This window comes from Lytechinus pictus, chromosome 8, assembly GCF_037042905.1.
Source record: "Lytechinus pictus isolate F3 Inbred chromosome 8, Lp3.0, whole genome shotgun sequence".
Taxonomy (NCBI): Eukaryota; Metazoa; Echinodermata; class Echinoidea; order Temnopleuroida; family Toxopneustidae; genus Lytechinus; species Lytechinus pictus.
This window is the reverse complement of record NC_087252.1, coordinates 4,553,677-4,569,516: the sequence shown is the minus strand read 5'-3', so window position 1 is coordinate 4,569,516 and position 15,840 is coordinate 4,553,677. Positions and strand designations below refer to the sequence as shown.

General features: G+C 36.5%; 1 protein-coding gene across 1 annotated transcript; it reads right to left on the bottom strand.

The window, feature by feature from the left end:
- Positions 1-10,606, bottom strand: LOC129266446 (UDP-glucuronosyltransferase 2C1-like). The gene is made up of 4 exons (XM_054904298.2): positions 9,485-10,606; positions 8,290-8,455; positions 6,391-6,610; positions 1-1,673 (listed from the first exon to the last, which is right to left on the bottom strand). Exons 1-4 carry the CDS (start codon positions 10,436-10,438, stop codon positions 1,397-1,399), a joined length of 1,617 nt encoding a protein of 538 aa, XP_054760273.2. The 5' UTR covers positions 10,439-10,606; the 3' UTR covers positions 1-1,396.
- Between the last annotated feature and the right edge of the window lie 5,234 nt (positions 10,607-15,840).

Here is a 15,840-nt window from a genome sequence, read left to right as displayed (position 1 = left end):
TTTCAATTTCTGCTCTTTAATTTGATACCTCAATCACAGAAAATTGTAAAAATAACGATGTTCCGTCTCATAGAATAATGCTTGTATTAATATAATTTCATAAAACAAATGTGTTTTCACAGATTCCCTACCATGGATATCACACGAATAACAACTTTATTATGCATGCGGGGTGATCGTAAACATGTTCAACAAAACGTCTTTATTTCATAAAATTATTGAAATTCAAGCAGTTTAACAAAAAAGTTGCAGAAGTGAATATCCATGCATTAAACCAGTTGCCAATCAATTTATCCATTTTCGGTTGACAAGATTGAAATAAACATTACTTCTTATTATAAAAATACAAAATTATAAACGGGAATACAGCATCGTCAGCTTGTTCATTACATATTCATGAGAACATGCTGTTTCACCGAAATAATGTAAAGCATAAGAAGGGATATGAATGTCACATTGTTATTCCTTGTCCGATTTTGATGAAATTTTCAGTGTTTGTCTGATATTTCCCCTCTTTCTATTCAAATCATACCCCTTTAAAGGTCAAGTCCACCCCAGAAAAATGTTGATTTGGATAAATGGAGAAAAATCAAACTAGCATAACGCTGAACATTTCATCAAAATCGGATGTAAAATAAGGATGTTATGGCATTTTAAAGTTTCACTTATTTTTCACAAAACAGTGATATGCAAAACTCAGTGACATGCAAATGAGTCAGTCGATGATGTCCATCACTCACTATTTCTTTTGTTTTTTATTGTTTGAATCATACAATATTTCATTTTTTACAGATTTGACAATGAGGACCAATTTGACTGAACAATATACTACTAAACAATGCTAATTCCACATGTTCAGGGAGGAATTAATTCTTGTTTCACTTGACAATGGGTAGAAAATTAGAATATTTCATATTTCATATAATAAAATACAAAAGAAATAGTGAGTGGATGACGTCATCAGTCTCCTCATTTGCATACCGACCAGGGTGTGCATATAACTGTTTTGTGAAACTAAGCGAAACTTTAAAAAGTCATAACTTTCTTATTTTACATCCGATTGTGATGAAATTTTCAGTGTTATGCTTGTTGGATTTTTCTCTTTTATTCAAACAAACTTTTTTGTTGGGGTGGACTTGTCCTTGAAGTGTCAATGTTCTTACCACATTCGCATGCACCTTCACCCGCGATTTTGTAGAATGCCAATCAGACTGTCATAGAGAAATCTCGATCCCCATTAGGTTTAATTACATTTTTTCTATTAAAAAATCGAATGAAATGTATTAATATTATGAAATTAGCATTAGTCCAGACAGGACGAATAACCTCTAAAATAAAATGATTTCTGTTACATTCTGGACAATTAAAAGAGAAGAGACGAAGTCGACTAATCTGCCTAATCAGTCTTTTGTTTCTTCATATTTCTACATATACATCTGTAACATCCTCTAAGCACTAAGTAGTCAATGTAAAGAAGGATAAGCGATAAAACGACTAGAAATGCGACTACGTCAAGGGAGTTGAGTTCGATGAATCCCATTTCAGTAGCGCGAAGTCGAAGATGATCTCCACCAAACTTGATCACGTGTTCTATCCAGAATACAGCCGTGTCCAGAGGGCTGGCTAGTTGGTCTCTCATGATAAACGAAGCCCGCTGCGCACTTATCCTGTAGCTGAAAATTAAAAGAAAGTTAATCTAAGAATTCACACAATATATACTGTTACCATGGTTAATAAATTCGTTATACCCTTTAACTCATTGGAGAAGATCGTATCATTTGAACAAATTTACTCAATTTTTTCCCAATTTTCCCTTTCCCCTGTTTAATTTCCTCGCCCCTTCATCAATTTATTTGACTAGAAAGTGTGTGTGGGTGGGCGAGTGTGTGTGCGAAGGTGTGTTTGGGTGTGATCGTGTGGGGCAATGCCTCCCTTGGGTACTACAACTACTAGGCCTACTATGAAGTATGCCTGCTATACTGCTACTACTACATCTAGTAGCTTAGATTTTTTCTCTCTCTGTCGTTTAATCTTTTTCATGTTCATAACAACTGCATTAACGCACGTTTGCTAATCGTTCTTATATATCAGTTAATGTATGAGTTCTCACAAAGTTTTTTTTAATTGCCAAGCCTTCCGGAATTTAAATACATTTGTTAGCCGTCCTACACAATTATAGCCTTACTTTTCCAGTTACTATGACCTATAAGTACTCACATTGTAACAATATGTAAACCAGTGGTAAATTATGAACGAACATCTCCTATTATTTTTTGATGAGTGTAATACAAAGCGTCAATGTTTGTCTATGTGCAATACTTAATTTTTTAAATGATGATAATGTGAATAATAAAAAGATAGTAATATTATATTAATAGTAATGATAAAATAATAACAAAATCTTAGATTAATTATGACAATGAATCAAATATTTAATGGTTATAGAATGATTGTATTACAATGATGATTGATTTGACAATAACGTATGTATGTATTATCTACCTCAGGCATGTGATTATTTTTTTTCACGTATTTTAAATTGTGTTTCTAATTCCCGTTTTTCATTATGTTGTAATTTTTATGTATATTTGTGTATTTGCTTTTATGTCTGAAAATCTGTAATTCGGCCTTTGGGCCGCGAATGATTTTTTTGTTCAAAAAAACCATTTCTATTCTATTATTCTATTCTATTCTACTACTACATCTACTACTACTATACTACTACTACTACTACTACTTCTTCTTCTACTACTACTACTACTACTACTACTACTACTGCTACTACTTCTACTACTATTACTACTACTACTTCTACTACTACTACTACTACTACATCTACTACTACTACTACTACTACTACTACTATTACTACTACTACTACTACTACTACTACTACTACATCTACTACTACTACTACTACTACTACTACTACCACCACTACTACTACTACTACTTCACTACAACTATTACTACTTCTACTACTACTTACACTACTACCACCACCACTACTACTACCACTATATATACTACAACAACTACTACTACTACTACTACTACTAATACTTCATTAATACTACTACTACTATTACTACTTCTACTACCACTATTACCACCACCACTACTACTACTACCACTGTATATACTACAACAACAACTACTACTACCAGTGGCGGATCCAGGGGGGTGGCGCAGGGGGCGCGCCCCCCCCCTAATATTTGAGCGGCGCCGAAGGCGCCGCTCAAAAAAAATAAAATAAAAGTAAAAGAAAAGTAATAGAAAGAAAAGGCGCTGCTTGAAAAAATAAAAATAAAGGAAAGGAAAGAAAAGAAAAGAAAAGGCGCCGCACAAATTATACACTGATATAATATTAGCAACAGTAAAGAAAGACTGTCCCCCAGCAAAGCACAATCATATCATCTTCCTTATCTTTTCTTTTAACTAACCTTTTTCCAACAACTTCGCCGGTTAAAAATAATCAGCAGTGCGCTGCCTGCATATAACTGGCGCCAATCAAGAATAATCAGCGCCACCTTAATCTAAATCGGCGCCGGACAAGAATAATCAGCGCCAATTGGCTATAAATCGGCGCCAGTCGAGAAAAATCGGCACTGCCAGAGTCTTAACCGGCGCCGATCAAGGATAATCTGCGCCACCTAAATCTAAATCGGCACCAGAAAAAAATAATCGGCGCCATCTGGTTATAAATCGGCGCCGGTACAGAAAAATCGACGCTGCCTGAGTTCTTAACCGGCGCCGATCAAGGATAATCAGCGCCACCTAAATCTAAATCGGGGCCGCGGTCAAGAATAATCAGCGCCATCTGGTTATAAATCGGCGCTGCCAGAGTCTTAACCGGCGCTGATCAAGAATAATCAGCTCCACCTAAATCGGCGCCGGGCAAGAATAAACGGCGCCATCTGGTTATAAATCGGCGCCGGTTTAGAAAAATCGGCGCTGCCTGAGTTCGTAACCGGCGCCGATCAAGGATAATCAGCGCCACCTATATCTAAATCGGGGCTGGTCAAGAATAATCAGCGCCATCTGGTTATAAATCGGCGCTGCCTGAGTCTTAACCGGCGCCGATCAAGAATAATCAGCTCCACCTAAATCTAAATCGGCGCCGGACAAGAATAATCAGCACCACCTGGTTAAAAATCGGCGCCAGTCAAGAATAATCGGCGCCTCCTGGTTCTAAATCGGCGCCAGTCGATTATGAATTGCCGCTGCCTGAATCTTACGTGACGTCGGTAAAAATAATCAGCACTACTTGTTCTAAATCGGCGCCGGTCAAGAATAATCAGCGTCCCCTGGTTCCAATAAATAGGCGCCGGTAGAATAATGAAGAAGGGCCTATTGCCAACCAAATCTAGATCGGCGCCGGTCAAGAATGATCAGCGGCACCTAGCTGGTTATACATTTATTGTTGAATGGTCATAACAAAGCTTATCGCATGCCCTTACAGAGTGGACTGGGGCGGGGCAGTTGCCCACAGAATGACAGATGTCATGAAATCTTTAATTAATTAAAAAAATCCCAGAATCATACAAAAGCGTAGAGCAAATCCTTTAATTTTGATCTTATTTCCAATGCTTTAATAAAAAGAAGGTCAGTCACTTTTCTACTTTACACATTCCACACTGTGCCACCTCTATGGCCTATAGTTTAAGACAGCTTCTATATAGTGTTTTATGAAGATGATTCGATATTTTAGCCCAAAACTTTGCTAAAACCCGTTGCTAGTACCGGGAGTGTATAATTACGCAACCAGTCGTATATTGAGTTTAAGCTACACAACTCGTTCTTTATTTAAAATCGTGCTTAAATTATCCGCTTCTCAGATTGGAATATAAAAATTTTCAGATCGCGCTTTGCGCTCGCATCATTTCTGTAGCAAAACCTCATGCTTTTCATGATTAAATAGGTGAATAGAATGTCCCTTTTTCAGGACTAAACGTCAAAAGAACTCCCGCTTCGATTTGCAATAATCTTTTGCTGGATATAATCTTGTTCTTTATTACAAACGTCCATTAAACTGTCATTTTTTCAGATCGAAATATCAAAATTTTAAGCTCGCGCTTCGCGCTCGCATCTATTGTTTTTTTTAGATACCCATCTTAATCATTGGTACCAAAAATGCATAGGATATCAAGCTTTCTGGTCAGAATATAAAGAAATTTCAGCTCGCCCTCGGCACTCGCATTATCTGTGTAGTGAGATATGTATCCTCCTCATGAGTTACTACAAACAGTCCTAAACAGGCACCTTTTTCCTGTTTTCAGGTCAGTATACTAAAAAATTTCAGCTCGCGCTTCGCGCTCGCATTAATTTCTTGGTGAGATATGTGTTTCTATCTCATGAGTCATATAAATATATATATATATATATATATATATGCATATGTGTGTGTGTGTTTGTGTGAGTTTGTTTGTTTTGTGTGATATCGAGCGCCTTTGGAAAGTTGATTCATGATTTTGCCCCCCCAAATCTTGAAAAAAGGATCGACGCCCCTGTGTATAAATATACATATAGCAAAAAAAACCTTGTATCTCTATTGATATACAAAAGTATTGGCCTCATCGCAATAAAAGGGTTAATACACGAGATTTTGAAATCGCACATAACATGCATAATTTTGTGTTACTTTTTGCCTGTTTCTTTCTTTAATAAGTTTTTCAATCTCTCTCTATATATGTTTTAGAAAGATTATATGTTTAAATTCATGTATATTTTCTGTTATAATGAGATATGAAGTGGACTTCAGGGAATGGTCGTATGCAGCAAGGGGGAAGGGGGGGGGGGGGCACATTTGCGATCTGCTGTTGTGAAAAACATTTTTTTCCCTTAACATTTCATGAAAACTATGAAAAATGTGCAAATGTGAGATGTGCACCAAATTTTCGAGTCTTGCACCCCCCCGGAAATATTATCTGCGTGTGGTCATGCAAAATGGCATGACTGGAAATCTTACATTTTGAATAGAGCATTTGACAGGGTCAGACTTTACCCCTTTTCCAACATTTTCTTTTATGGCGCCGGTGAAGTGCAAAAATATGTGCGCCGCTCGGTAGTGCGCCCCCCCTTTCGCCAAAAGCTGGATCCGCCTATGACTACTATACTACTACTGCTACATCTACTACTTCTACAACTATACTACTACTAATGATTGAGTGATTGAAATAAATTTTGAATTGAATTGAATTAATGATAATACTATATTACTTCAACTATCATGTATTATCGACATTTTATCGAGGACTTGGGCAGGCTTAACAGGATGTATTATTGTGCCATTTATTGAACATACAATTCACGTTTTCAAACACACACACAGAAACCTCACACATGAATCCAAGTCAAAACAAAATAAAACATCCACTGTGAAACAGATACCTTTCATCATTAAGAAGCTTGTTAATACTCGTCCGAAACTCCTGTTCATTTAATTCATTCACGTCCAACACGAGGCCCATCCCTTTCGCTGCTACCTGATAAGCATTGGTAGACTGATCACCGCCCAGTGGCATGAGGAGCATCGGAACACCGTAGTTCATTGCTTCATAGACCCCTGCACTACCCGCATGGTAGATCAGTAGCCGAGCTTTAGGATGAGCTGGGGATTGGAATAAATAAAAATATAATGAAATAATAATGATGATAATGATAATAATAATAATAATGATGATAAGTCAACAGTATTTACAACAAAACGAAATTCTTTAGGTAAGTCTTGGGGATAATTTCTTTGCACAAAGATTATGACTGGCGTAAAGCAACATAATTTCTATCACTGACCAGTCCTGGTGATATTTCGTCTGTATGACCCACGATCCTGAAAGTCGACGAAAATATAAGTACCTATAGGATCAAATGGTCAAATACTAGAGAGGGAATTTGCAGTGGCGTACCGTGGGTCACGGCATGGGGGCACCAACAAAAATTTTTGGTCACTTACTGGGCACGTGCTCAATTGCCAGGTATACTGACCTAATAGAGACATTTTAAGGACTGTGCCATTAAACGGATGTGTATCTTACTTATCAAATAATGCGAGCGCGAAGCGAGAGCTGAAAATTTTGATAGTGAAAACCTAGATACATTACAAGCAAATTTTTGTAATCATGATATGTACCTGTCTCGCTAAACAAACAATGCGAGCACAAAGCGCGTGCTGAAATTAGTGTATACATTGACCCCAAACAGGGACATTTTAAGGACTTTTGAAGGAATTAATCAATTAGGAGTTTACATATCTCACCATGGTCATCTAATGCAAGTGCCAAGCGCTTTCTGATCTTGTAAGAATTACATCTAAACACATGCAACACTTTTTGTAGTCATTGTAATCATGATTAAAATACGCATCTCACTAAACAAATATTGCGAGCGTGAAGCGCGAGCTGAAAATTTAAGAAATTCAGACCTGAAGAGGGACATTTTAAGGCTTGTTTATAGGAATTCACTAAGATTATATCTATTTCACTAACCAAATGTTGCGAGTGCGAAGCAAGAGCTGAACATTTTTCATATTCAGATCAGAAAAAAGGACATTTTAATGCTTGTTTATAGGAATTCACTAAGATCATACCTATTTCACTAACCAAATGTTGCGAGTGCGAAGCAAGAGCTGAACATTTTTCATATTCAGATCAGAAAAAAGGACATTTTAAGGACTGATTTTAGGAATTCATGAAGAGCAGACATATCTCACCAATCCACTAAATGCGAACATACGCATGCACAGGAAATGTTTTATATTCAGACCTTCACTTTAAGTAGGTCATTAAAAAGAAGCTTATGTCCCTACATTAAGCAATAACTCGAAGTGCGAGGAAATATATTTGGTGTATATTGACTTGAAAACGGGAAGTTTTCATGGACCTATCCACGGAGGATTATTCTATTGTTACTGGGGGTGCTGAGCATTGTCACAGCACCCCCAGTAACAATAGATAATCCTCCGTGGATAGGTCCATGGAAGTTTTAGTACAGCAGGATTATATATCTCGATGAACAAGCAAATTATGTTTCATAAAGTTAAGAACAAATACTTCTTATGTAATATAACATAATATATACAATATTATATAACATATTATACTGTAATATACAATAAATTCTTCTTTCCCACAGTACGTTTCACTTCATTTCTTGCTCTTTTTCTCCCTTTCCCTGATTTTCTTTTTTGCCAGCCGATTGAGGGCACGCCCCCCCCCCCGTAGTTACGCCTCTTGCGATTTGCACCCCATTCAGATTAATGAAAAAAAAACCCACAAGATAAACGATTCTTACCTAAGAGGTCATTCTGTGGAAGCCACTCCGAGATCAATGTATTGTTGCCTAGGTAACGGGGCTTTTCTCCCAAATATCTCCACAGTATCCTCTGTGGCAATTCGCTGAAAACTTTTGAAATTATATCGTTGAGGGCGCCACTCGTAAGAGCTTTAGCCGAAGATCCCTTTTTGTAAAATAAACGAAACAAACAACTAATACGAGAAAAGAGGTGTACGATATGTAATCCTAATTCGGATGATCAGAATAAAAAAAGCAGATAAAATTATCAATTTTGTGTTTGAGAGCACTGGCGTTCTGATTAGGGAGGAGGCTTTAGGCATATGGACCACCCCACCCCCCAAAAAAATGAGAAAAATCTATCACGATTTTTTTTTTAAAATTATCAATGTCAAAATTTCTGCTCGTTCGTTAAGCTCCCTCTCAGATTTTTAAAGCAATAATATTTTGCGCCATATCGGGACCCTCGAAAATTTTGGCTCATTACACCACTTTCTTACAAATAAAGATACCTCACAAAACGAAAAAAAATCTGAACGAAAATTAAAACCCCCAAACATTTGCTTTACCTGGTTTCATTAATGGCCAAGTCTACCTGAGAAAAATCAAACGAGCATAATGCTGAAAATTTCATGAAAATCGGATGCAAAATAAGAAAGTTATGACATTTTGAAGTTTTGGTTATTTTTCACATTATAGTTATATGCAAAAGTTAGTCCCATGCAAATGAGAGAATCGATGATGTCCCTTACTATTTCTTTTGTTTTTTATTCTTTGAATGATACAATATTTCAATTTTCACATATTTGAAAATAACTTGACAACCATAGAAATGTTAAACATTGATAATTCCACGTTTCACAGGACCATGAGGAGAAAATTAGAATGTTTAATATTTCATATAATAAAATACAAAAGAAATAGTGAGTGAGTGATGTAATCAGTTCCTTTATTTGCATACCGACCGGGGTGCATATAACTGTTTTGTGAAATTAAGCGAAGCTTCAAAATATCATAACTTTCTTATTTCACATCATATTTCGATGGAATTTTCAGTGTTATGCTTGTTAGCTTTTGTGTCTTCTTATTCAGATCAACCTTTTGTTGGGTGGACTTGTCCTTTAAGTGAAATTAGTGCTAGGTATTTCCTGCTAACCACTAGCTGTTTTAGAAGCAATCAATGATATCTACTTACCAAAGTAAATACAATGAATCCATGGTCTCCAGATCCTTGAACAAATCTTTCTAGGTCGTCTGGGAGAGGTCTTGGCTCCTTGATGGTAAGTCCTCCTATAGGGATCCAATTCGGAGCTATAGGTCTTGGATATTCGAGGGCCCAAGTGTTATGGCACAACCAAAGATCTGCTTTACTGATGATCTGCCATGGAGTCAGGTCTGGTCGAATACCATAGGTTTGTTGCAGATGACGTAGAGGGCGATAGACAGTGAAGTATTCCATTGCAGAATGTGCACCGTAGAACATTACTGCATTCTGGATGCGTTCAAAGAAAGTCATTCGGTGTTCCAGCTTTGGTGTGAATAATATACTGAAAGGCACATAGGAAACTGGGGTAGGAATACCTAGCATCCCTTCATGAAAGGCCGGAACTCTTTTTGTTCCTGTTACAACAATAAATGGTATGTCCAGGTAGGCTGCAAGAAGGGTATCACAGACATCACCGATGGGGAACGTTATAAGTTCATCAAAGTTTGCAAGCCGCAGTTGCTCAAGAATAGCTGTATTTTCAAACAAAACACCACAACCAAACTCAGCATACTCTTTTAATTTCCATGGTCGTGGGTCCCTCGCTGCTTCTAGCTTGGTCATGTTAGTCAAATCCGTCATAGAGTTCTTGATATCAGTTAACTCCTGTAAATCTTTGTCCGTCATGGGATTCGGAAGTATAACCTTTGACGTGTAGGAATCTGGCAGGAAACCACCAACACCCTGATTATCAATGATGAGAAATGTCACTTCATGGCCGCGCTGCACCAGGGCTTGAGTTATGGTGGTAAGCGTCATGTGATGACTAGGTGTTCGCATTAACGTTACAGATGGGACGAGAAACCGCGCGCCATTACAGGACTGAAAACTCCATAAACCCATCATCAGTAGTAGCGGCCAAACCAACAGCTTCATGACGCCCATGATGCACGATTCCCGCTTGCACTATAGACCTACAGAATGAAATTATAATGCGGGGAAATATAACCTTCAACTTGGCATTATACATGCATATTTGATAGCACGTCAACGTGCGAACTCTTGACATTCGATCGTCCTTTCTACTGTGTACTCATGAACTTAAGATATAACATCATGAACATAGTCTTTGACTGGTGAATAGCCAGCGCTAGGGCATAACAGGGTCATTGTGTTAGTCAAGGTTGGGGAGAAAGATAGCAAGGGTGTTAATACTATATGTCGATAAAATGGATATGGGTAAGTTTGTTCATGCTGTTGGAGAGGTCATAGGGGGTCGAAGACTGAGGGGATATTTAGGATCACCTCTAAGACTTTCACCCCAATAGTTGGGATATCTCCCCCTTTAATGTGTTTGTAACCAACATGCGTCTTATAATTATAGTCATTTATCAATTTGGGCTGATATCTGCAGCGTGCTATACGTTTAAACAAACAAAATCAAAGTTCACTCGTGTGACAATCATGTGACTGAATCAATAATGGTCGGAAGAGAGTTTGATTTTATAATAACTTAACACAATACAATAAACTGAAAAAATCTTGATGGCATTAGAAACGAGCTGATAAATTCAGAATATTGTGCATGTTATTGTGAATCCTCCTGTGCACATCTTTAATCTATCTTTCACATCTGGTATTGTGCTATTAAATGAAAATAGCTATATGAAGTGGAGCCATATTTAGAAACTGATCCTCAGTAATTATTGACTTATTTCTAACATCTTTCTCAAAATTTTGGAAAAACTTGTATTTTCAAGAGTAACTTTTTTTTTAAAAAGAGACCGAGATATTTTCAAGATACCAGTTTGGGTTTTGTGAAAACCACTACCCATGCTATGCCGTATTTTATTGATAACCATCATCACACGATAGGCACTTTTCTTGGACTTCTCAAAAGCTTTTTGATACGGTTGATCATGAAATTCTAGTAAGAAAGCTGGGGTATCATGGAGTTAAGGGCATAGCTTTTATATGTAGTTGGTTCAGGAGTTACTTAACTGCCAGAAAACAATATGTATGGTTAAATGGAACCGACTCAGGTTATGGAACCATATCGTACGTGTGGAGTCTCACAGGGATCTCTTCTTCACCCCCTTCTCTTCATGCTGCATATAAATGATCTTAGTCTTTCATTTGATATTTCATCTTTCATTTTTTTTTAAATAATGACTCTAATTTATTTTTCCCATAAAGATCCTAATACTTTGTAAGACACGGTTAACAACGTACAAGAAAATGTAGTTCAGTGGCCGGATCTATGCAAACAAGTTGTCTTTGAATCTGCAGGAAACTAACTACATGTTTTTTTTAGTAATTCTCACAGATTAATTTTTGACAATGTTAACATTATGAAGGGAAGATCCACTAAGTTCCTTGGATAAGATATTGATGAGAAGTTGACCTGGGACTATCATTACAACAATGTATTAAAATCATGTCGAAAAATACTAGTGTAAACGATCTTTTGTACCATCTCATTCTATATTCTACTCTAAATATACCTTATCTTGATTACGGAGTTTTCGCATGGGGCAAGTCACATATAACACACAAGTCATAAGATACTCGCACAGAAAATTGTTTTTCATGCTAATTATCGTGCTCATTGCAATGTTTTGTTTCACAGTAATACATTAATTATTGAAGATAGAGGATATCTATCTCTTGTAGTTATAGGTTCAATCGTGCATGATTTTGAAAATGGTACTCTGCCAAATGCGTTAACTCAATTTAGAAAGAATTGTCAAATCCTGCTGCATGTACACCTCCTATCCCCTCTCTCACTCTCTTTCTTTGCTGTCTCAACACCTTTTCTCCTTACTTACGCTTGTTTCTGTTAACTCCCGTAGGAACTCGGCAGGACAGCATTTTGCTGGTAAACGCCAAGCTGGTATACCAATTATTACCTATGAAACATTTACGTCTAGGTTAATCAGTCATATAGGCTGACGTTATAGACGACAGATATCACTCTCGGGCCTTTTTAACAAAGTGGAGACAATGTCAGAGTGGGGATTCGAACTCACCATGGGCGGAAATCCCAGGAGGGACGTGTCCCCCCTACTCAAAATAGTAGGGGGGACACACTATCAAATGTCCCCCCTACTATTTCTGGTATTTTATGATGGTAAGAAATTCATCATTCAAAATCGAAATAAAACATGTATTTTAGGACGAAATTACCTTACTTTTGGGATGAAAACCTTTTTTTTTTGCTTGTCAAATCTATTTTCGTCGGAATGACCTGAAATTTAGGGTGATAACCCTTTTTTTTTTTTTGCTTGTCAAATTTTCCAGATCCTTGTCCCCCCTACCTTTCGGGAGAGATTTCCGCCCCTGGAACTCACAACCTTGCGATTATGAGTCCAATGCTCTAACCACTGGACCACACGACCCGTGTATAAACCCTTCTCCTCACTTCACAATCTCTTTTCTTCCCTTTTCATTGCTGTCTTTTTCATTCTGTATATCTTCTTTCTTTCCTTCTTTGACTAATTTCTGTTCTATATCTCCTTTCGTTTTGTGTAGATTTAGTTTTGTGGTCTTATAAGGTATTTAAAGGGATGGTCCGGGCTGAATGTATTTATAGCTTAATAAATAGAGCAGAATTCACTGAGCAAAATGCCGAAAATGTCATCAAAATCGGATAACAAATAACAAAGTTATTGAATTTTAAAGTTTAGCAATATTTTGTGAAAACAGTCGTCATGAATATTCATTAGGTGGGCTGATGATGTCACATCTCCACTTGTTCTTTTGTATTTTATTAAACGAAATTAGGTTTATTCAATTTTTTTCCTCCAAGAACTAGAAAAATTGGATTGACTACTGAATAGTGCATTAGATATTTATTGCTGCAACTTATTTCATTATATGGGAGACATATTATTCACACAAGTATGAAGTAATGAAATAATTATGATTTTATGTAATAGCATAAGAAAACGGAAAGTGGGGATGTGACATCATCAGCCCACCTAATGAATATTCATATCGACTCTTTTCATAAATATTACTAAACTTTAAAGTTCAATAACTTTATTATTTGTTATCCGATTTTGATAAAATTTTCGGCATTTTGCTCAGTGAATTCTACTCTATGTATTAAGATATAAATATTTTCAGCCCGGACCATCCCTTTAAAGCATCACTATACACGTATCGTATCATGATTGAGCCCTTGTCCTGACAAGCAAGGCCTTTTTTTAAGGCCCACTCTTTATTTCAGAATGTAAAGTTTGTGTAACTTTTGTGTTCAGAATCCGCATGTGACACGATTTATGTTGACAATCTGTTTTTATCTTATTTTTGAACGACTATTTATGAATGTTTGCGAAAGAAAGAATCTTTACTAACTATGAACATGTATAGTCAAAGATGAAAATGCGTTGTTATGTTAAGTCGTCAATGATTTTCGTACGGTTTTTTTTCTCCAGCTGATTTTTTTACCCGATATATAGAGCTATATTTACACAGCACCACAGACGGGAAGGGGGGTCGATTGCGATGAAAATAAAAAGAAGAGATTAAAAGGAAAAGAAAGAAAAGAAAGAGAAAAAAAAAAAAAAACGATAATGGCTTGGTCTTTTCTCTCCCCCTTTCGAAACACCAAGACTCAATTGACTCTACTTTCACGAAGACCATGCTCATATCGTACAGTAACGGAGTTTCTCATTATAAACGCCTGTAAATATTCTTTCAGTCAGTGTTTGTACTTCGATTGGCCCCGGACAATGGTTGCGATTTTGATTCCTTTTCACCAGATTTAGGCTTACATGGCTGAATTGATTCGGTTTCAGCCTAATTGATTATTATTAATAATAATAATAATAAATATACTATAATACTAAACGGAAATTTATAATGCAGAGCACTGCCTTGGTGTCCATATGCGTTGAGGGGGGGGGGGATGTTTAAATCAAAGCTACAGTCTGAAATTGGGGACTCTGTCAATCAAAATGATGTTTTAACAAAATGTTATTTCATAAAATGATAAATAAATAAATATATATACAGTTGAGGCCAACAGTTTACATATACACCAATGGAATTCAGTGAAATTTGTTCGCTTGCCAAACATAAACTTTACTGTATCTTCAGAAATATAAATACTACTATGACAAATTTGGTATCAATCAAAAGAGCGTATTAAGCTCTTTCACTTAATTGGGATCCCATTGGTATTAAAGTATATTTCAGGTAGAATTTTCTTTAAAGAAAAAAGGTAATATTCGTGCCAAATGTATTCTATTGTTTTTATCATATTTTCAAACATCCTTTCATAGAAATATATAAATGTCAAGTCTATGATTTATATTACGTTTTCTGTCATGATATGTCACCACTAAACAAAAAAGAGTAATCTGAAATGTTTGTGTTGAGAAGTAAAAAGCACAGACATTAAATGTTTTTGTCAAGTTTTTATTTTTAATTTGTATAAAGTATGAAGAGTTTTGGAGGAAAAGAGGACACCTAAACATATTTCAGCTCCTGGTGACAAAGCAATGTGATGAAGGAGCATGATATACTCATTTGTTTAATATCAAATTCGTCATGATAACAACAATATTTTATAAGATACAGTAAATTTTATGATGTTTGGAAAGTGTCAACTATTTCCTGGGTGTATGTAAACTTCTGACCTCAACTGTATATATATAAATATGTATATATATATATATATATATATATATGTGTGAAATTATACATGTACAACAGCTTTGGCAACTCTTTTATTTAACTATTTTGTGAATGAAATGGATGAAGAGAACAATGGTAGGCATAGCTTAAATCAAGGTTCCCAGAGCTATCTGCCCTTCGGAAAAATTGGTAATGCCGAAAAAATGTCTCTGCCGAGAATCGAACCCGGGCTCCCAGCTTTGAACGCCGGACGGTGCCTTAACCACTAGACCACAGAGACGGGTTAGTGGCTAGGATGACCCCGATCCGATGGTCAATGGATGATATAGTATATCTGCTTAATGAAGAATATAGATATAATAAATAGCTTGGCACCGCCTCGATTCGAGAAATTGTGCAAAAATATCTTTTCCAAATTCGTGGCGTACGTGGATAGAATCGCGACGCCACGTGACTCTTTATGTGATAATTAATGTCACTCCGAAAATGGCTCATTTTTATAATTTGTGTGTAAAGTCGACATGGGAGATGAAATTCATAAATGGGTGATTATGAATATGGGTACATGAATATTTAAATCAAGATGAGGACGTTGCCATGAGCGATGTATCCGTGTGTGTGTGTGCGTGCGAATGTGTGTGTGCGTATTCATTTTGATATCTTTTATGTTATGATTTTTATCATTATTGTAATTGCGTTTGATC

Coding starts and splice junctions, on each gene's coding strand:
- LOC129266446 (XM_054904298.2), bottom strand. CDS start 10,438: ATGGGCGTCATGAAGCTGTTGGTTTGGCCGCTACTACTGATGATGGGT. Junction 6,611..8,289: donor TCCACAGAATGACCTCTTAG/GTAAGAATCGTT, acceptor TCCAATCCCCAG/CTCATCCTAAAGCTCGGCTA. Junction 1,674..6,390: donor AAGCTTCTTAATGATGAAAG/GTATCTGTTTCA, acceptor TTTAATTTTCAG/CTACAGGATAAGTGCGCAGC.